The 23,070-nt window shown below is 40.8% G+C and overlaps 1 protein-coding gene and 1 pseudogene across 2 annotated transcripts in view; both read left to right on the top strand.

Moving 5' to 3' along the window:
* The window catches only part of LOC112615011, a 35,853-nt pseudogene extending 20,393 nt beyond the window's left edge, over positions 1–15,460 (top strand). Inside the window, exons 2-3 of the transcript XR_003117248.1 lie at positions 10,187–10,375; positions 12,183–15,460. The product of XR_003117248.1 is annotated as a ribonucleoside-diphosphate reductase subunit M2 pseudogene (transcript). The remainder of the gene's footprint in view (positions 1–10,186; positions 10,376–12,182) is intronic.
* Positions 1–23,070, top strand: part of EFHC2 (EF-hand domain containing 2) — a 196,412-nt gene that overhangs the window by 20,550 nt on the left and 152,792 nt on the right. Inside the window, exon 2 of the mRNA XM_025371637.1 lies at positions 10,187–10,375. Coding sequence (XP_025227422.1) covers positions 10,187–10,375 — 189 coding nt within the window. The remainder of the gene's footprint in view (positions 1–10,186; positions 10,376–23,070) is intronic.

A 23,070-nucleotide genomic window follows, 5' to 3' on the forward strand; every position in this document is an offset into this window, starting at 1 on the left:
TTACTGCAACCTCCACCTCCCAAGTTCAAGTGATCCTCCTGCCTCAGCCTCCTGAGTAGCTGGGACTACAGGTGCATGCCACCACACCTGGCTAATTTTTATATTTTTGGCAGAGACAGGGTTTCACCATGTTGGCCAGGCTGGTCTCGATCTCCTGTACTTGGTCCCTCTTTATTGGAGCTCTGACTCAGTTCTCTCTAAAAGCTAATACCAAGTCCTTATTCTTGAGAAAACAAAATAATAAATGCTAACAGGCAAGCACAGTCACAGATATTCTCTCACTTAGTCCTAACCACTGTCTTGTAAAGCAGGTATTATTATTCTCACTTCAGACATGGCAAGCCAGAGGCCTCTGGAGAAGTAAAGTGACTGCTCCAACATCACATGGCCCATAGAGGCAAAGCTGGAAGGTGAATGCCAGGCTTCTGATGCCACATCTCCTGTCCTATCCTTTATGACCCTATTACTCCCTGGTTCTGCTCTCCATTCCAAATGTTTGATTATTAGATTTAAGGGTATCTAAGCCAGGTAACATGAACAGGGAAAGATCAGCTGACAGTATCTGATTTTTTGAAAATAATCCACAGCTTATGTTCTATTCATTCAATAGATGCTCATTGAACACCTACTATGTGCCAGGCCCTATAGTCCTTACTGTCAGAAAGTACAAAGTCTGGTATAAAATGCAAGTATATAAACAGGAAACTATAGTATAATATGCTGATTACAGTGATGGCTATACAGGAATTATGGGTATAGAATGAATGAATCAAGAATAAATCTTGTGAGATTGTTTGTTTCTGTCTGTACTACTGCTGCCCTTTCAAGGAGCACATGTATTATTTTTTTTAAAACATTTTATTCTCTGTTCTAGGCACTTCGCCTGGCCCTGGTGATACAGCTGGGGGTGGGGGAGGGGAAAGGGTAAGTTCCTAAATAGTTAAAGACAGGGTAACCTTCCAGACTTTAATAGAAGATCTCTGTAGGAACAGAATGTTCTGTCTCTGGCAGTCAGAGAAGACTTTAAGAGATGACATTTAGATGATCTTTTATTTATTTCTTGCATTTTTCTGAGCTTGGGTTATTTTAAGGAAATTATAAATACTAGAAACTCAAGAGTTTTGATTTGCAATACCTTACCTAGAGCTGTTCAAAGAGCCATATGGTTCACAAGCTATTTCTGTTCCCATGATTCCGCTGAAACCATTCTCGTCAAGGTCACCAGCCACCTCCATGTTGCCAAATCAGGGGGTCAAGTCTCAAGCCTCGTCTTCATTTGACTTATTAGTAGCCTTTAACACAGTTAGTCATGTGTTCCTTCAAATGCTTTCTTTATGTAGTTTTCATGATACTGAACTCTCCTGGTGTTCTTTCCATCTTACCAGCTGCCCCTTTTTAGTCTTGTTTGCTAATTCTACCCCATCTCCCTGATCACGTAACATTGGGATATTTTAAAGCTCAGTCTTGGACTTCTTTTCTGCACTGTCATCATTCATTCTAGCACTGTAGCCTTAAATACCATCCATCAACTGATGTATATCAAATTTTTATATCCAGCCTTGACTTTTTGCTTGAACTTCAGACTCCCATATCTACCTGCTAGTCCACATTTCTACTTGCTTGTCTGAGTGGTATCTTGAATGTAACATGTCCAAAATAGAATTCTGGACTCCTGTGCCTGCCTCCTACCTCCAGAATTCTCATTTAAGTTCTCTCCCACCATTCTGCATCCCAGCACCTAAAACTCCATTCTTCTCGTTGTTCAGACCAAAATACTTGGGGTTGTTAACAACTCATCCCTTTTTCCACACCCTACATCTAATCTATTGGTAAATCCTTTTTGTTCTACCTTCAAGATACACACAGAACTTGATCACTTCCACTGTCTCTACTTCTATTACCCTGGTCTAGGCCACTATCATTTCTTGCCTGGACTATTGTAATATTCCCAGTTCTTTGTATTGTGACCAGAGCGATCCTTTCTATGCCCTGCTCAAAACAAAATCCAGTGTTCTTTAAACCCCTAAGGCACTGGCCCCTGTTTATACTCTTAATCTCATGTCTCAAGTTAGAGGACTCTAGACCTTTCAAACATTAGAATAATGTGGTGTGCTACAAGGTAAAGCCTAACAGGGGAGGTTGTATGACAATCCAGAGTGCAGGAGTGAATGGAGGGGAGAAGGGACTCTCGGTGACTGCAGACTACTGTTTCGTGAAACATGAAGATAGAGGATGGGAGGGAGTGAAGACAGTAATGAAAGCAAGACTAAGGGCTGAAGGAGGCTTTTCTTCCTCTAAGAGGTGAAAGACTTGTCTTTATGAGTCCATTGAAAGGAGGTCATGGAAGGGAGAGGCTAATGCTGTTGTTCACTGACTTACCAGGGACACAAGCAAGCCAGTACTGGAAGGAAAGACAGTTAGAGCCCATGTGAATATGGAGATAAAAAATTGACTGCAGTCACTTTTGTTTGCTTAGGTGCGTGGCTTTATCCCACCACTTCACTCTGTCTTCTGACCAGAGCCTTCTAAGTATCTTCAGTCTAACCCCTCCCAGCCCTTCTATTATGCCTGCCAGTCAATCCCAGCACCTTCTCCCTTGTTCTGCTCCAGGCTTCTGAACACTGTGGATGTGACACAGCTCCTGAGGGTCACATTGCTTCCTGGATCACTATTCTTCTCTGTCTCCTAATTCCTGCCCTCTTCCCAGGTGCTTTAAACTTATCTACTCTAGGCCAGGTGCGGTGGCTCATGCCTGTAATCCCAGCACATTGGGAGGCCAAGGTGGGTGGATCACCTGAGGCTGGGAGTTCGAGACCAGCCTGGCCAACATGGTGAAACCCCGTCTGTACTAAAAATACACAAAAATTAGCCAGTTGTGGTGGTATGCACCTGTAATCCCAGCTACTTGGGAGGCTGAGGCAGGAGAATTGCTTGAACCCAGGAGGCAGAGGTTGCAGTGAGCCGAGATTGCACCACTGCACTCCAGCCTGGGCAACAGAGTGAGACTCCGTCTCATAAAAATACATAAATAAATAAATTAAATAAATAAATAAATAGTAAAAAAAAACCTTATCTACTCCTGTGACATTTGTTTGATAGGGTCAGAGGCTATGAAACTTTAGAAGCATACATGCTACCTTTGGAATTTAAAAAATGTATTCGATCCATTGCCATGGATCCATGCCAACCGATCCATTATTTACTTAATATCTCTCTGTGAAATGAATCACTTTTGGAAAACTAAAACCTATTTAAAAGGGAAACTTTATATCCTTACCATAAATGAAAACCACACCATTTGATCTAAGTGGAAGGTCATGGTAAGAAAAAAAGAAAACAAAACAGTGTTTTTAGATTTGATGCCTGTAAAATGTTATGAGCCTGAGGCCTGCTTTCTTTTTATAGGCAAGTATTTGGGAGTATAGTACGTACTACCAAATTGAGACTTACCCTTGCCTTAATCAAAAGGAAGAGGATAGAGCAAGATGAACATTCTTGCATACCTGCTGAAATAGTCTCCATTACCAACTAGGGTGGCATCCCTGGAAAGAGTGAGGCCCGGGTGTTTGTGTGCACAAAGTGTTTGTGTGTACAGTTAGCTCAAGTGTTGGCATGCTGTGGCTTGCTTAATCAGTTTCAGTTTAAGATTGGTTGAAGATCTTCATGTTAAGATATAGCAGTGGCCTCTTTAAAAGTCTTTTGTGCCTGTCGCGGTGGCTTACGCCTATAATCCCAACACTTTGGGAGGCTGAGGCAGGCGGATTACTTGAGCCTGGCAGTTCGAGACCAGCCTGGCCAACATGGTGAAACCCTGTCTCTACTGAAAATACAAAAAGAGCCAGGCGTGGTGGTGGGCACTTGTAATCCCAGCTACTTGGGAGGCTGAGGCAGGAGGATCGCTTGAACCTGGGAGGCGGAAGTTGCAGTGAGCTGAGATCGTGCCACTGCACTCCAGCCTGGGTGACAAGAGTGAGACTCCGTCTCAAAAAAAAGAGTCTTTTGCCTTCAGACCTTTCCCCTTCCAACCCACCCTGCCCACTCTTAGTGGATCTGCCTTTAGATTTGCTGCCTCATATTGTCCCTGTGTCCCTCGGGAAACTTTAATGGCTCCTTGTTGCCTATTTGATCCAGACACAAGGTTCAATTTGGCAACCAGTGAATCTACCACTCAAGTTTTACGGGTTTCCTATATCTGCAGCAATATGTTAGATGGTGAGGGGACACAGAAAAAGGAAGAAATACACACCATGGTCCTAGAGTTTAAAAAATGTGTCATCTGGTTGAGGAGACAAATCAGATATGAGTATGTGCACATATTATGGTGCATGTACATGACAAAGGGCTGGTGGTCAGGGAAGGTCATGAATCTGCCCATCCCTGGGCTTGGTCATCATATAGCTCATTTGTGGTGTGTGAATCTCATGCTGGCTGGGGTTTTCTTTTTTATTGTGGTAAAATACACAAAGTATAAAAGTTACCATTTTAACCATTTAAATTATACAATTCAGTGGCATTTAGTACATTCACAATGCTGTGCAGCTGTCCCCACTATTTCAAGAAAATTTTCATCACTTCAAAGGAAACCTGTGCCCAGTAAGCAGTCACTCCCCATTCTTTCTTCCTCCCAGTCCCTGGCAACCACTAATCTGCCTTCTGTCTCTGTGAATTTGCCTATTTTGTATATTTCATATAAATGGAATCATAATACGTGGCCCTTTGTATCTGGCTTTTTTCTCTTAGCATAATGTTTTCAAGGTTCTTCCATGTGGTAGCACGTATCGGTGCTTTGTTCCCTTTGACGGCAGAATAATATTCCATTGTATGGATATACCACGTTTGTTTAACCATTCATCAGCTGATAGACATTTGGGTTGTTTCCACCTTTTGGCTATGGTAAATAAAGCTGCTATGAACATTTATGTGTAAGTTTCTTTCTGTGGATGTATGTTTTCAGTTCTCCTGAGAATATACCGAGGAATGCAACTGCTGGATCATATGATGATTCTATGTTTAGCTTAATGAGGAACTGCCAAACTTTTCCACAGCAGCCATACTAGTGTACATCCCCCACCAGCAAGGTGTGACAGTTCCAGTGTCTCCACATCCTCACTAACATTTATTTTCCATTTTAAAAAAATTATAGCCACCCTAGTGAATGTGAAGCATTATCCCATTATATGTATGTATATATGTATGTATGTATGTATTTTTGAGACAGGGTCTCTGTCATTTAGGCTGGAGTGCAGTGGTGTGATCATAGCTTCATACCTCACTACAGCCTCAGCCTCATGAGCGCAAGCGATCCTTTCACCTCAGCCTCCCGAGTAGCTGGGACTATAGGCATGCACCGCCATGCCTGGCTAATTTTTGTATTTTATGTAGAGACAAAGTCTCACCATGTTGCTCAGGCTGGTCTCAGACTCCTGGACTCAAGTGATCTGCCTGCCTAAGCCTCCCAAAGTATTGAGATTAAAGGTATGAGCCAGTGTGCCTGGCTTCATTGTACTTTTGTTTTACATTTCCCTAGTGACTAATGGCATTGGACATATTTTCATGTGCTTGTTGGCCATTTGTATATCTTCTTTGGAGAAATGTGTATTCAAGTCCTTTTGTTACACGCCGAAAGAATGAGGGTCATGGTCAACTCAGTATACCACTGGAGGCTATATGAGTAAACAGCAAACTATTTCTCATAAATGCAGAATGTTGGCAAACTGACAAACTGTGTCTGCCACCCGGAAGGAATGCCCCAAGCGCAGTGTTTCTTGTGATTAGGTACATCTGAAGCCTGTTAGTAATAATATGAACCTGTGATCAATTAAGGAGCTGACCAATCATTACCTCCTCCCTGCTCATTCTACCCAATAAATACGAAGGGCTGTGGAAGCTCAATGGGGGAGCAGCGGGGCGGGGGTGGGGGGAACTGCCTTTGCTCACTAGAAGCAGAGAGCTCTCTTCTTCCCTGGACTCTTCCTTTAAAACAGTTTCTTTTGTCCTAAGTTTTCATTTCTATGTTTGTTTCCGTTCATTCAGTCTTGTAATGACGGTCTCAAGTACTAACAGTAGTAACTGTCGTAATGATGGTCTTAAGTAGTAACAGTAATAACTGTCATGGTGATGGTCTCAAGTAGTAACCATGGCAGTCTACCACATCCTTTGCCCATTTTTAAATTGAATTGTTTGTGTTTCTGCTGAGTTGTAAGAATTTTTATATATTCTATATAATAGACCCTTATATGATTTCCAAATGTTTTCTGTCATTCTCTGGGTTTCTCTGTTTTTTAGAAATGACATCTCACTCTATTGCCCAGGGTGGTCTTGAATTCCTGGGCTCCAGTGATTCTCCCAGCTTAGCCTCTTAAAGTGTTGCTGGGATACAGGCTTGAGCCACCTCATCCAAACTTCATTCTATGGGTTTTTTCACTCTGTTGATAGTATCCTTTGACACACAGTTTTAATTTTGATGAAGTGCAATTTATTTTTCCTTTTGTTGCTTGTGCTTTTGGTGCCACATGTATGAAACCCATTGCCAAATCCAGAGCCATAGTGACTGGCTTCTTTACTAGGGTTGGGAGCTATGGCTTGCCCAAGGCCATGTCCCCAAAGTCTCTCACAACTTAGCACCCAATGGATGCTCACCAGATGTTTATAGAAGGGATGACTATGTAGTGGGATGTGAGCTGGCCCTTGGTGGGGAGAGGGGTTTGTGTAGAGGTATAGCCTGACCAGGGACATGACTTTGAATAGACGTTAAGGTACCTTGTAAGCTGTAAGATGTGGTCTGACCGAAGAGGGGGTACACATGAACAAATTGTGGAATTCTGGGGGATAGGTAGCTGAGTGAGGCCTTCAACGGTGGCAAGGGCTTCTTCCATGTGATTATGGAAACCTAGATCCATGGAGGAAACTTGTGAGTAGTGGAGAAAGTTCCTTGGGGGAGGAAGGCTGGCTGTGACTTCATCTTTATACCATACTCTCTAGAATAGGGCCTGGCCGGTATTAGGCCTTAGTAAATATTCCAGTGGCCTGATGAAGGAGACTTTTAAGATATTTACATGAGAGGCTTTTCATGATATAGTCCTCCTTATATATTCTACTCTAGCTCACCCTCCTTCCAAACTTGACCTTGACTTTCTTTTTTACTAGATTTGCCCCTCTCCCTGGGTGCTGTCAGCTCAGCTGCAGTACATCCCTCATAACCCTGCTTGGAACATCCTTGCCTCTCCTCTCCTATCTAATTCATCTCATTCCTCCAGGCCCAAGACAGTATCCAGTTATCCACAGAACCTCAACACTACTACTCCAGCACATCAGTGTGTGGCTCTAATCAGCCATACACTTAGCCATACACTTACCAGAGCTTAGAGTCACATGATCTTAGGTTCAGATCTCAGGCTCCAGTAGTTACTGTGTAACTTTGGGTGGGCCAGTCTCCCTCTCTCTGCCTTGGTTTCCTCACTGGAAAAATGGCAGTAATAACACTGATAAAACAGTTTTGTGACAGTGAACTGAGATCATAAATGAGATATAAAACCCTTAGTAAAGCATCCAGCTCATAGTAAGTGGTCAAAAATGGTAGCTGTACTGTTTTCTAGTTGTTTTCTATATTTGGCTGTTCTCATGTTGCTACAAAGAAATACGTGAGGCTGGGTAATTTATTTTTTAAAAAAAAGGCTTAATTGGCTCATGGTTCTGCAGGCTGTACACGAAGTGTGGTGTTGGCATCTGCTTCTGATGAGGGCCTCAGAAAGCTTCCAGTCAGGTGGAGGGCAAAGGGAGAGCCAGTATATCACATGGTGAGAGTGGGAGTAAGAGAGAGAAGGGGGAGGTCCCAGACTCTTTTAAACAACCAGATCTCATGTGAACTAACTGAGTGACAACTCATTTATCACTAAGGGGATGGTGTGAAACCATTCATGAGAGATCTGCCCCCACGATCCAATTACCTCCCACCAGGCCCCACCTCCAACACTGAGAATCACATTTCAACATGAGATTTGGAGAGGACAAACATCCAAACTGTATCATTTTATATATCTAAATCTTGCTTCCTCCACAAGATTGTGGGTTTTTTTCTTCGGGGCAGGGGCTGAGTCTTATGCTTATTTTAACTCGTATATTTGGCACAAAGCTAGGACTATAGTAAGTACTTAAGAAACATTTGTTGGTTTGAGGTGACTTTATGATTACTCGGAGTTACTTGCTTTAGGAGACAGTATATCATTATTAAATTCTATATTATTCCACTATTCATTTTCTGAAAGGCAACTTTTGCTTTGTTTTATGGGGATCTGGGACTGCCTTGTGGTAATCTGATTGTATGTGTGAGCAAGTGTGTGTGTGTGTATGTGTGAGAGAGAGAGACAGAGACAGACAGAGTGGAGGGAATGGTGGAGGTAGTGACAATTGATTCCCTAAGGGGCAGAACCAGCTATAGCTCACCATCCTAACCACTGCATCTAGCTTTCCTCTCCCAGCCCTAGAGCGGGGCTGTTATCTGCCCAGGGCAGCTGTTATGGCCCTGACTCCCCTGGGGAGGGCTGCTGAGGCCTTCCTCATTCTTCCAGGCTGCCTTTTTCCACAAAAGGAAATGAGGTCTTTTTGACCCTATCAGACTTCTCTGCCAAGGCATCATGTTTTGCAAGAGGCTATTGCCCTGGCTATATACAGTCCTGGGCAATGTGCTAATATTAAAGAAGCAAATTCAGGATAATGGTTACCTCTGGAGAAGGGAGGCAGGGCTATGAGCTCTGAGATAAAGCTTCAGTTATCTCTGAGGTGTTTATTTTTTATGCAGGGCTGTGGGGCATATGAGTGTTCATTTATTATCGTGAACATTATATAATCTTGAATGTGCCGCTTATTTCTATGCATGTATTATCCATAAATATTACCATATTTTTAGGGTATTTTCCAGCCTTATATATGTGTTGTGAAATTTTATGTGTACTTCAGCTACCTGTATTTTTTGCCTGACAGTTTTTGAGATTTGTCTGTTTTTTTGTTTGTTTTTTGAGACAGAGTTTTGATCTTATTGCCCAGGCTGGAGTGCAATGGCATGATTTTGGCTCACAGCAACCTCTGCCTCCCAGGTTCAAATGATTCTCCTGCCTCAGCCTCCCAAGTAGCTGGGATTATAGGTGCCCACCACCATGCTCGGGTAATTTTTTATATTTTTAGTAGAGACGGGGTTTCATCATGTTGGCCAGGCTGGTCTTGAACCCCTGACCTCAGATGATCCTCCTGCCTCAGCCTCTCAAAGAGCTGGGATTACAGGCGTGAGCCACTGCGCCTGGCCTAGATTTGTCTATATTGATATATGTAATATGAGACTTTGTATTAATATTCCATTTTATAAAGAGATATATGTATCTTTTCTGCTATGGGTAGACATTTTAGTGGTTTCCTATTTTTCACTTTTGCAAACAGTGCTATAACAAATAGTCTGGTATGCAGTTCCTTGTGCCTAAGAGAAAATACTTGTGTGGGAGTGGACTGGCTAGGCCATAGGACATATATGCCTCTCTCTTTGTTCGTATTGCCACATCGCTCCTCAGAGTGATTGTCCTGCTTTACCTTCCCACCAGCAGTGCACAAATGTTGATGTTGGCTATGTCCTTGCCAACCCTTGGTAGTTGTATCTGTGATTTCTCCTTTCTCTCCAGAAAAGGTGGGAGATAAGGTTTTGCAATTAAAGGAGAATGTCAGCTCTGAAGAATTTCCTGTTACATTTACTTTAATGAGGAAAAGATTTTGTTCTCTGTTTTGGTGAAAATAATGTTTAGACCTCTGTGGAAAACAGTTACATACACTTTTTATTCTGAAGCAGAGCAGTTTTTTCTCTTCTTTTTTTTCTGTTCGTATTCTTGGCAAACAAGTAGGAAAGACCAATTAGGAAGCTAATGTTCTAAATATTTACTTGCAGTAATAGTCATTTTTTAATGTTTTATATAGCGTGGAGCATTAGGTTTATGTTTACTGCCTTTCGATGTTTTGAACTGGTTAAAATGAATTAAGAATGTGACACAACTTTATGGATAAAGATTGATCATAATTATTTGCCATTTTATTTGCATTTTGTGAGGGAAAAATACATGGTAAGAAAATGTGTTGACATTTTACAAACGGGTTAGAAAAGTCATAAAGAGTAATTTTGGCTATTTTATGTTGTCTCTTATGTTCACAGGTGGGAAAGGAGAAGTTTCACAAATCCCAACATTGGGGCTTTTGCAACAACGTTATGATGTTAGTGAGTGATGAAAAGCCTGGAATAGGTGGAGAACCACTTCTGGGACAAAAGATAAAGCCGAAATGTAGCATATATCCTAAAGGAGATGGAAGTGATGTACCATCATGGGTAGCCTTTGATAAACAGGTAAGTCACATGACATTGGGAGGAATGCATCTTAGAATTTTACAGATGCTAAATAGCTTTGAGAAAGTAGGAGTCTTCAGTGTAAATGTTAAGGCTAATTCTTTTTCTTTTTGCCTTTTCTACTTATTATTGCCTTTATTTTTAGTGTTTTATTTTTAGTGTTTTTCCCCTTGTCTTTATTTGTTTAAATTGACAAACATAATTGTATATATTTATGGTGTACAACATGATGTTTTGAAATATGTATACACTATGGAATGGCTAAATTGAGCTAATTAACATATGCATTACCTCATGTGCTTCTCTTTGTGATGAAAACACCATCTATTGTCTTACAATTTTCAAGTGTACAATACGTTGTTATTAACTATAGTCATTGTGTTATACAATAGATCTCTTAAACGTATTCCTTCTAAGTGAAATTTTGCTTCTTTTGACTAAGGTTAGTTCTTCTGAAAAGATAAATTCAAAGTATCCTAAACAAAGAAAAATTATTCTTGCTCTGCTCTTTTTTGTCAGGCACATTGGTTGCAGGATGCCAAATGTTTATCTGTCTTGGCTAATGCTTATTAACCTTTCTCTCATCTTCACTGAACAGGATAATCTGTCCTGTTCAGAGTCTGGTCAGATTGTCACTTTTGGTTTTGAGTTGCCATTGACTAAATAATTGTATTTGAGTCTGAACGTGGCTTTACATAGGAATAGAAAAATGCCTTCTCTTCTTTTCTCCATACTAACTAGTAATAAACCATAGTAATGATTCTCCATCCCTAAGGGCTAAAATGTGATATGGCAAGAATAGTGAAAGGAAGCGATGCCATTATTAGACAAGAGCTGGAATTTTTTAATGTATATGTCTATACACATACACACACACACATACATATGGACATATTGGCAGTTAGAAAAGGGAATGTATTTGAATATTTTTTAAAAAGGCTAAGATCAAAGGAAAGAAAAGGCAACCAGCTATATGGATATGCCGTGTTTATCAGACAGCCCTGTATCCCAGCCCAATGTTCTGTTCTCCAGAAAGAACTAGTTATTAGATTATTTTAGATCCTGTAAGTGCAAGATAGTTCAGGACTAGATAAAGAATTGAAACCATAGCATGCTAAGTTTACCAGGTGGTTTTTAGCAGCTTTCAACATGGATTGATTGGCAGTACTTTGATTCTAATTAAAATGTCCTCAAATTTGGTAGAATTGACACATCCCCATGTCATCTGTGATAGGGTAGATCAATTAGAGTGCACTTATTTTTTGAAGCCAACAGTGATCTAACAGACTACAGGGAGGCTTCCTTCCTGGGAAACCATCTCTCCTTTCAACATGGGCCAATATTCTTTTCTTTTCTTGGATTATTTTCAGTACCTGGCTCAGTGCTGGACCCAGAGCCCAAAAATAATTCTGGACTGACTGACTTGGGTGGATTATGCATAGTTTTCTGTTACTCTCAATCTTATAGGATGTTTACTTTGCATGGGCCAAAGAAAAGATTCTATTTTTACCTCATGTAAAAAAGAGGGTATTGACAATATTTTAAAACTAATCCACTACTGAATAAGTAACATAGGCCACAATGTATTAATATTAAACTATTCTCTTGCATTTCAAGTCAAAAAGTCATTTCATGTTTTTCTCAATATTTAATATATGCCTTTCAAGCCTATTTTGCAGGCCTTTAATTACTTATAAGGTTATGTAGAATATTTCGTGAATCCGGAATAATTTTAGCTTCAGACTACTTGAGAAAATGAAGAGCTTGCTCATTTCAGGTCTAACTAAATGCAACATAATTCTTTCAGTTATTTTGTTGGTCAACTTCTATTAAATATTCATTGAGCTTTAAATGAGACACTAAGACTGAAATATTTACGTGCTCTGATGAGACTGTGAACTACAGACTAGATCCTGGTTAATACCCCAAGCAAATTATAAAGCGCTTTCTACAATAGCGGTTCAACAAAAACAAGTCAACGCCTGTTAATCATTTTTCTTAAAAATGAGACATTTTCGGTGCACCCCGTCCCAGCCGCCCAGTCAGGCCCCTCACTCTCCTTGGCTGCACCGCCACCGGGCTCTCCGTCCGCGTGCCGCTCGCGCACAGCGCGGACCCGCAGCAGCTGCAGCTCTCGCGGCTGAAGGGGCTCAGCCTGGGCTACAAGGAGAACACGCCGCCGGCCCTGAGCGGGACCCGCGTCCTGGCCAGCAAGACCGCGAGGAGGATCTTCCAGGAGCCCGCGGAGCGGAAAACTAAAGCAGCCGCCCCCGGCATGGAGGATGAGCCGCTGCTGAGACAAAACCCCTGCCGTTTTGTCATCTTCCCCACCGAGTACCATGATATCTGGCAGATGTATAAGAAGGCGGAAGCTTCCTTCTGGACCGCGGAGGAGGTGGACCTGTCCAAGGACATTTGGCACTGGGAATCCCTGAAGCCTGAGGAGAGAGATTTTATATCCCATGTTCTGGTTTTCTTTGTAGCAAGTGATGGCATAGTAAATGCAAACTTGGTGGAGCGATTTAGCCAAGAAGTTCAGGTGACAGAAGCCCGCTGTTTCTGTGGCTTCCAAATTGCCATGGAAAACATACATTCTGGAATGTATAGTTTCCTTATTGACACTTACATAAAAGATCCCAAAGAAAGGTAATTTCGCTTCAATGCCATTGAAACGATGCCTTGTGTCAAGAAGAAGGCAGATTGGGCCTTGCACTGGATTGGGGACAAAGCAGCTACCTATGGGGAACGTGTTGTAGTCTTTGCTGCAGCGGAAGGCATCTTTTCTGGTTATTTTGCATCGATATTCTGGCTCAAGAAACGAGGACTGATGCCTGGCCTCACCTTTTCCAATGAACTTATTAGTGGAGATGAGGGTTTACACTGTGATTTTGCTTGCCTGATGTTCAATCACCTGGTACACAAACCATTGGAGGAGAGAATAAGAGAAAGAATTATCAATGCTGTTCGGATAGAACAGGAATTCCTCACTGAGGCCTTGCCTGTGAAGCTCATTGGGATGAATTGCACTCTAATGAAGCAATACATTGAGTCTGTGGCAGACAGACATGCTGGAACTGGGTTTTAGCAAGGTTTTCAGAGTAGAGAACCCATTTGACTTTGTGGAGAATATTTCACTGAAAGACGAACTTCTTTGAGAAGAGAGTAAAGGAGTATCAGAGGATGGGAGTGGTGTCGAATCCAACAGAGAATTCTTTTACCTTGGATGCTGACTTCTAAATGAACTGAAGATGTGCCCTTATTTTGCTGATTTTTTTTTCCCATCTCATAAAAAAATCAGCTGAAGTGTTATCAACTAGCCACACCATGAATTGTCCATCATGTTCATTAACAGCATCTTTAAAACTGTGTAGCTACCTCACAAACAGTCCTGTGTATTTATAATGCTGGTAGTATCACCTTTTGCCAGCAGGCCTGGCTGGCTGTGACTTACCATAGCAGTGACAATGGCAGTCTTGGCTTTAAAGTGAGGGGTGACCCTCTAGTGAGCTTGGCACAGCAGGATTAAACAATCATTTAACCAGCACAGGCAGTTGAAAGATGCAGCCTCCCTGCTTCAACACAGATTTTAATGTTTACTTAAATATAAAACTGGCACTTTACAGACAAATAAACATTGTTTGTACTCACAAGGCGATAATAGCTTGATTTATTTGGTTTCGACGCCAAATACAAAGCATTCTCCTGACCACTAATGGGAGCCAATTCACAATTCACTAAGTGACTAAAGTAAGTTAAACTTGTGTAGACTAAGCATGTAATTTCTAAGTTTTATTTTAGTGAATTAAAATACTTGTTAACCAACTTTAAAGTCAGTCCTGTGTATAGATAGATATTAGTCTATTGGTGCCAGATAGAAGACAGGTCGTGTTTTTAACCTGTGGCTTGGGTAGTGTCCTGGGATTCTCTTCTCTGAGTAAAGTGTTGTGGGATAAAGAAATCTCTCAGGGCAAGGAGCTTCTTAAGTTAAATCACTAGAAATTTAGGCATGATCCAGGCCTTCATATGTGTGAGAAGCCATTTCATTTTATTTCTTACTGTATTTTCCCCAACTTCTAGTTGATAAGAAAAAAATCTTGAAGAGTTTTCATATGTGGGAGCTAAGGCAGTATTGTCAAATTTCAAGTCATCCTTAAACAAAATGACCCACCTAAGATCTTGCTCCTGTTAAGTGGTGAAATCAACTAGAGGTGGTTCCTACAAGTTGTTGTTTATTCTGGTTTTGTTTGTGTGTAAGTAGGTTGTGTGAGTTAATTCATTTATATTTACTATGTCTTTTAAATCAGAGATTTTTTATTATGTATGTCCTTTTAGATTTTGCCTGTAGTTCATACTTTAAAATAATCACCCAGTGTCTTATTCTAGCATTGTCTAAATCTGAGTATTATCTAGGGGAATCTTAAACTTCAGTAGGAAACCATGAGTTATTAATATGGTTTCCATTCAAATAATAAGTTCAGAAGGAAACAGAATTTTTTTTTTTTTTTTTTTTTTTTTTAGTCTGAGTCTTGCTCTGTCACCCAGGCTGGAGTACAGTGGTGCGATTTCGGCTCACTGCAACCTCCACCTCCTGGGTTCAAGCAATTCTCCTGTCTCAGCCTCCCGAGTAACTGGGACTGCAGGTATGTGCCACCATACCCGGGTAATTTTTGTATTTTTAGTAGAGACGGAGTTTCATCATATTGGTCAGGCTGGTCTTGAACTCCTGACCTCAGGTGATCCACCCACTTCGGCCTCCCAAAGTGCTGGGATTACAGGCGTGATAAACAAATATTCTTTATAGGGCTACTTAGAATTAATCTGCCTTTATGTTTGGAAGAAGAAAGCTGAGACATTGCATGAAAGATGATGAGAGATAAATGTTGATCTTTTGGCTCCATTTGTTAATTGTATTCACTATTTGAACATTGTCCTGTTCTATTGTTAAGTTTTCTTCATCATTTATGGTATAGTCAATTTTTAAATCTCTGTAATATGATACATTTTCCCATCTTTTAAGTTATTGTTACCTAAAGTTAATCTAGATTATATGGTCCTTATATTTATACAACATTAAAATGAAGAAAGGCCAAAAAAAAAAAAAAAGAGAGATTTTCAACTTGTTGCCAGTTTTTCCAGTAGCTTGTAATCCTAGCAATATATCTAGCATTACGCTCTCAAATAATACAAAGTAAAAATAAAGGCGGTTCTTTGGAAAGTGTATTAAAATTAATATTTATAGTAGATGCTCTTTGTGCCCACCCGGATCTATGCTGGGGTGGTGCTCCCCCACCCCCAGCTGTGACAAATGCTTTGACAAACAGCTCACACCTGTAACCCTCTCTGGAGCCTTGCTCTTGGCTGATGGGCGTTGCATCTCTCAGAGACACCTGGGAGGTTACACTGGCCCCTTTCCACCAAGAGGGGGCAGCTAATAACTGATTTATCAAGGGTAAAAGAAACCCAGCTTCCTTGCCTGAAGGAGGGATAATTCTTTGCTATGATTCCGGCTCCATAGCCCCTCGTGCATCAGGCCAAGGCTACACTTGACCTGAGAATGCATCCTTGCTTGCGCGGCTCATTTCCTTTGCTGCTTCCCTCGCACTCTTACAGGTCTCTCCCAAGAGTCTGCCCTTAATAAATCACATGCACTAAAATCCCTGTTTTCAAGCTCTTCCTCTATGGAACCCAACCTAAGACAACATTCCAGGTTTTAATCCGTAATTCTGAAAGCAACGACCAAAATGCCTTGCTCAAGTAGACAATCACATTACAAGCAGAGAAAAGGTCATTTGCAATCACGAAAAGGAGCCAGTATTTGTTATCCCACATGGCCCCTGTGGCAGACACTTCTAGCTGTTTATCCTTTGTGCATTCTACCCTTCCTTCTTATGGGCAGAACAGTTTTATGCAGGCTGGAATTGTGCCCACTTAAATGTGTTACCTCCCCAGGCTCCTTGCAGCTAGGGCTGGCCGCATGACTCACTTTTGGCCAATGATACATGCATTAAGGTTTATTGGGTGGGGCTCCTGGGAAAGTTACTATTTTTCTAATGAAAACAGGCTCAGCGGGTATGATTTCCTTGCCTTCTGCCCTCCTTTTGTTTTTCCTGTCTGGAACTAGTGTTACCGAACCAAACTGGGTCCATTTACCTGCATGCAAGGGAAAGCCGAACGCCAAAACACAAGGTTTTTTCAGCAAGAAAGGTTTATTGAGTTGATTGGCAAGGAGACAGGAGGAAACGCTCAAACCTGTCTCCTGGAGCTGGGGGCTGGGTCAGGTTTTATAAGCATAGTGTAATGAGGTGTGATCTGATTGCATCTTGCAATGAGTTGATGCTGGGAGGCATAATCTAACTGGATCCTGCTATGGGGTGACACCAGAGCGTGATCTCTTTGGTTCCTGGATCCTGCCATTTAGGGTCCATTTCTTAATTCAGTCCCTGTTCCTTGGTCCAAGCACTTAGATTTCACCTGTGCACACTTGCTTCAACTGGTCTTGCTTGGGTTGTAGGACCTTCGACCCTGGGGTTCATGGCAACTGAAAAACAACTCACGATTTTGTTATATAAAAGTTGAACTAGATTAGTCTGGTGTGGTTACACTAGGACATAATTCCTAGGGCACAGCAGCCATCTTGTGAGCATGACAGAGATAAAGGAAACCTAGGTCCTTGCTGGCATCATGGAGCCACTGTTTAAGGCCGAGGCTGCCTCTCTTCGGACTTGTAGTTATATGAGAAAAATCAAGCCATACTTCAGAGATTCTCAACCTAGCAAGGTATTTGGAAATATGTGGAGGTGTTTTGGGTTGTCACAATGATCAGGAGCAGGGCCGAACTAGGGTAAGGCAAGTGAGGCACTTGCCTCCGGTGCAACATTTAAGGGGTACCCCCACACTCAGCAATTAAGCTAGGTAATATTTTATTATTATCTAGTTATTATTAAGCTAGTATAATGTTTAAAAAAAATCAAATTAATGCCAGAAATTCATGATGAACAAAATGCCAACTGTGCCATGGAAGTTATATTGGAGCCTGAGGCAAAAGGAAAAATCAGTAACACTGATCCAATCTTTATTAAAAATTTGGCATTTTGATATTTTGTTCCTCCTGGATATTTTGCATTATTTTTGTTTTATTTTATTTTATTTTATTTTTTGAGGTGGAATCTTGCTCTGTTGCCCAGGCTGGAGTGCAGTGGCACGATCTTGGTTCACTGCAACCTCCGCCTCCCAGGTTCAAGTGATTCTCCTGTCTCAGCCTCCCGAGTAGCTGGGACTTCAGGCGCCCACCACCACACCCAGCTAATTTTTGTATTTTTAGTAGAGACGGAGTTTCGCTATGTTGGCCAGGCTGGTCTTGAACTCCTGACCTCAGGTAATCCACCCCCCTCAGCCTCCGAAAGTGCTGGGATTACATTAATTTTCCTGGCTTGCATTAATTTTGATGTTTTAAATCGCCTCACCCTAGGGCCAGCCCTGACCAGGAGGTGCTGCTACCATTGAGTATCCAGGGGCCAAGTGTATATTTTATATCCTGCAATGTGGGGAAGGCAACCCTACATTGGGGAAGAATTGTTCTACCTCAAATGCCAATACTGTTTCCATTGAGAAACACAGTGCGTGTACTACTTGCTTAAAACCCCTAGCATTGGGAGAATTTCTAAAAGCAGGCAAGAGAATTTTGCTTAATACTTCATCCACCCTTCAAAGACTTAGTTATTTCATTGAATTCATTTAAATAAAAGCAGACTATGGTGGGACCAAGACAAAAACAAGACTACTCCATAATCATAACTGTCTGAACACAGAACACGAACACCGTCCAAGTCACAAAATGCGTCACTCACACCAGTTATTTCCAGTCATCATCCCAGTACCTCCATGAGTAAGAAGCAAATGTAGATGGTTGTCCTCACCATATAAATGAAGAATCATTCTCAAGGAGAAATGGAGCAGGAACCAGAGTCTGAGACTGGGTGTTGGTGGCACTGATTCTGGTTCTGGTCCCGCCATTAACTATACGTGTGATTGTGCCTTAGTCACTTTACCTCTCCGAGCCTCAGTTTCCTTAACTATAATGCAAAACTTGGCTAGCTGATCTGTAAGGCCCTTTTACCTCTGGCAATTTATGTCTAAGACTTGACTAAAGTCAAATTCAGCTTGTTTATCCTAGAACTGAGCCCAGACCCTGGATCTCATGGTCTAGGACTCTCTAATTACATCAGGCACCCACTACTTCATTATTAATTGAAATTTGGCATTTAGCAGTTTATGCTACACTGTGGTGGCTGTATAAGATCTATAGTTAGCTGCTTTTATAAAACGTTGGAATATTTAGAAATATACAAATGACTGAATGTTTTTATATGACTTTCGTCTGGATGTTAAGCCCCATTTACATAGACTCTACAATTTTGCTGTCATTTTTCATTTGTCAACAGCTCCTAGTTAGCCTAATTTGTTTGCTATTTCACAAATGACTCAATTATAGTAAGTGGCAAGATAAAAGTTGATCTTATGGGATATGCATACATTTAAAAATATTATTTCTTTTTTTCCATCTATTGTAAACATAATGATTATAATCAAAACTACTGACCGCACAATTGGAATTTTAATCACTTACATTAATTGACATCAAGTTTGTAATGAGCTGATTATTTATGTAGCACTGTGTGACTCTATGATTTGAACAATATAAAAATAGATTTTTAAAATATAATTTGGTCCCTTGGGTCATCTTGGTTTTTTTTTTTTTTTTGGATTAAACAAGCTAGTTTATTATTCATTTGCAGCAAGGGAAAAACACACCCTAAGCAACTGTGGGATGTCTAATGAAGCAGGTGTTAGAAAAGGCTTATTATAGGATTTGGGCTTGTGTTAAGTAATTGTGGGAGTGATTAAGGAAGCAGGGCTTTGCTCTGGATTGGGTACTATCAGGAAGTAGGGGTACTTCTACGACTGGGTATCTTAATAAATCTCATTATAGAGAGAACAGACTAGAGTGAGTCTATACCTATAATTGGGAGAGAAGCAGCTGTCACTTCTGTGAGCCAGGAGAGGGGGGTGTTTGACATTTTGTGGCTGGACAAGGTTCATTTTCTGTCTGTGTTTAGATGTGACTGTGGAGTGGTCTTGGTTTTGTCTTGATCCATCACGGTCACAGAGTGGCCTTGTCTGATGTTGGTGGTCTCTGAAATTATTCTTGTTCAGCAGGAGAACACTAAGGCCTAGCTGTGGGTGCCAGGCCAGCTTGTAGCAGCACCAAGACCAGCTGATGGTATAGGCCAGCTCCTGGATGTCAGGGGCTACTTTTCTCTCTCTTACCCAGTACTAGCTAGAATTTTTAATTTTCCTGCAGGGAGATTAAAGAATGATCGGGTACATTACAATTTCACTTGGTTAACAAAGAATAATACGTAAATACAGATTCTTGAAGTTTTGCCTAAAGCCAGTTAGGAATGTTATAAAATATAATCAATATATATAAAAATAAAATATAATTAAGCTTTTCAAAAAACTGGAAAATGCATTTAAACCTTTAAACCATACCTGAAATTTCAAATGGAAATCTTTCCATAGGTTTATATAATTTTTAGATTATCTGACTCCTGCTATTACCATGTCATAAAAGACACCAACATGTATAATTATAAGACAATGTAATTGTAATACATTGCCATTTTAATCCCATGTTTTACATCACAATTACACAGATCTTCAGCTATTCAGTTTTAGAGAAGAAATAAAAAATCTTGCCTGAAATCAACCATGTCATGCCCCAAATTCTCAACTATGCATTCTGCATTTGTCACTAAGAATAAAACACTTAGTCTTTAAATTTATATTAAAGTGATAAAGTTTCCAAATTCATTATATTATGTGGGTTTCTTTAATCTTCTTTTGAAATTCAAAAGGCACTTAATAAAAATAATCCCCAAGTCTGGAATAAATGTTTTTGGAATAAAAAGAATGAGAATCACAAATGAGCCTTTTACTAAAGAAGACAGTTCTTCCTCCCCTCTTTTCTAAAACCTAGAATGTAGCTATTTGACAACATTTTAAGGCCCTTCCCTCAGGCCAAAACTTTTTATCAGTAACTAGGCCTGTGGCTTATTCTGATTAGTCCAAAGTTAAAATTGTCTTTTTGAACTTAAACTTTTGTAGATACCACTACATCCCCATTAGAATGGCTATAATTTTAAGACTCTTACCACTCACTAAGTGTTGGTGAGCATGTGGAGAAACTAGAACCTTCATACATTCCTGCTAGGAATGTAAAATGGTGCTGCCATTTTGAAAGACAGTTTGACAGTTTCTTAAACATATACTTGCTGCATGACCCAGTAATTCTACTCCTACGTATCCATCTAAAAGAAATTAAAACATGTTCACACAAAATCTTGTGTGTGAACGTTTATAGCATCATTATTCATAGTAGCCCCAAAACAGGGAACAACCCAAATGTCCCTTAAGTAATAATGGATAAACAAAATATGGTATATCCACACAATGAAAACTATTCAGCAACAAAGAAACCTAATGATATATGTTACAACATGGGCAAACCTCAAAAACATTACACTAAGTAAAAGAAACCAGACACAGAAGACTTCCTATTATATGATTCCATATACATAAAATCCTAGAAAAGGCAAATACATAGGAGAAAGCAGATCAGCAGTTGACTGGGGCTGATGGTGGGAGAGGGGAATTTTGTGGGGGGGGTGATAGAAATGTTCTAAACTGGATTGTGGTGATGATTACACAGCTCTGTAAATTTACAAAAAACTGTTGAACTGTATGCTTAAAAGTACTAAATTTTATGGTGTATAAATTACAGCTTAAAATATTACTTTGTTTGGGTTGCCATTGCAACTGCCCAACTGGTTCACCATGCCTGCTGCCTAGACAGAGCCGATTTATCAAGATAGGTGAATTGCAATAGAGAAAGTTATTCACACAGAGCTGGCTGTTCGGGAGACCAGAGTTTTAATATTACTCAAATCAGTCTCCCACAAAACTCAGGAATCGAGATTTTTAAGTATAATTTGGTCAGGGTGGAGCAGGGAGGGGGTGGGTTGGAAAGTGGGGAGTGCTGATTGGTCAGGTTGGAAATCATAGGGAGTTGAAGCTGTCCTCTTGCACTGAGTTGTTCCTGGGTGGGGGCCACAAGACCAGATGAGCCAGTTTATCAATCTGGGTGGTGCCAACTGATCCATTGAAAACAGGGTCTGCAAAGTATCTCAAGCACTGATGTTAGGTGTTTTTTTTTTTTTTTTTTTTTTTTTTTTGACAGAGTCTCACTCTATCGCCCATGCTGGAGGGCAGTGGCGCGATCTCGGCTCACTGCAATCTCCAACTCCCAGGTTCAAGCGATTCTCCTGCCTCAACCTCCCAAGTAGCTGGGACTACAGGCATGTGCCACCACACCCGGCTAATTTTGTGTATTTTCAGTATAGACGGGGTTTCGCTGTGTTGGCCAGGATGGTCTTGATCTCCTGACCTTGTGATCCACCTGCCTCGGCCTCCTAAAGTGCTGGGATTATAGGTGTGAGCCACTGCACCTGGTGATGTTAGGTTTTATAATAATGATCTTATTTATCCCCAGGAGCAATTTGGGGAGGTTTAGAATCTTGCCGCCTCCAGCTATGTGACTCGTAAACCATAATTTATAATCTTGTGGCTAATTTGTTAGTTCTGCAAAGGCAGTCTAGTCCCTAGGCAGGAAAGGAGTTGTTTTGGGAAAGGGCTAGTATGTCTTTGTTTCAAAGCTAAACTATACACTAAGTTTCTCCTGAAGTTAGTTCGACCTATACCTCAGATTGAACAAGGACAGCTTGGAGGTTAGAAGCAAGATGGAGTTGGTTAGGTCAGAGCTCTTTCACTGTAATAATTTTCTCAATTATGATTTTTGTAAAGGCGGTTTCACCATAACAAAATACTACAGACTGGATGGCTTAAACAGAAATTTGTTTTCTCACAGTTCTGGAGGCTGGAAGTCCAAGGTCAAGGTGCTGGCAGGGTTGGTTTCTCCTGAGACCTCTCTCCTTGTCTTACAGATGACTACCCTCTTGCTGCCTCATCCTCTGTGCACACTAATTATAGTTATTTTGAACATAAAATCCTTGTCATTTGTAAGATTTTAGTTCACAAATTAGGAAGAAACTGATAGTTACTATTTGACTTGTTAACTTAAATTTTAGGCTGATTTATATTTTGTTCTGAATTCTTAATCTATAGAAGTCATGGTTATGTATGTATTTTCCCCCTCTGAATTCAAACCAGCTGCAAGCTTATTTGAAATATTAAAAAAAAATTCTTTACCTTCCTTGATTTTGCATTTGCAGGACTCTGCCCTATGGTAAACTCACTTTTTGTAACACTGATGGTGGGTGATAGCACAAATGCCATAGACCATATAATCTAGCTGTATTCTTTTTTTTTTTTTTTTTTTTTTTTTTTTTTTTTTTTTTTTTTTTTTTTGAGACGGAGTCTCGCTCTGCCGCCCAGGCTGGAGTGCAGTGGCCGGATCTCAGCTCACTGCAAGCTCCGCCTCCCGGGTTCACGCCATTCTCCTGCCTCAGCCTCCTGAGTAGCTGGGACTACAGGCGCCCGCCACTGCGCCCGGCTAGTTTTTTGTATTTTTTAGTAGAGACGGGGTTTCACCGTGTTAGCCAGGATGGTCTCGATCT

Source organism: Theropithecus gelada, chromosome X (genome assembly GCF_003255815.1).
Source record: "Theropithecus gelada isolate Dixy chromosome X, Tgel_1.0, whole genome shotgun sequence".
Classification (NCBI taxonomy): domain Eukaryota; kingdom Metazoa; phylum Chordata; class Mammalia; order Primates; family Cercopithecidae; genus Theropithecus; species Theropithecus gelada.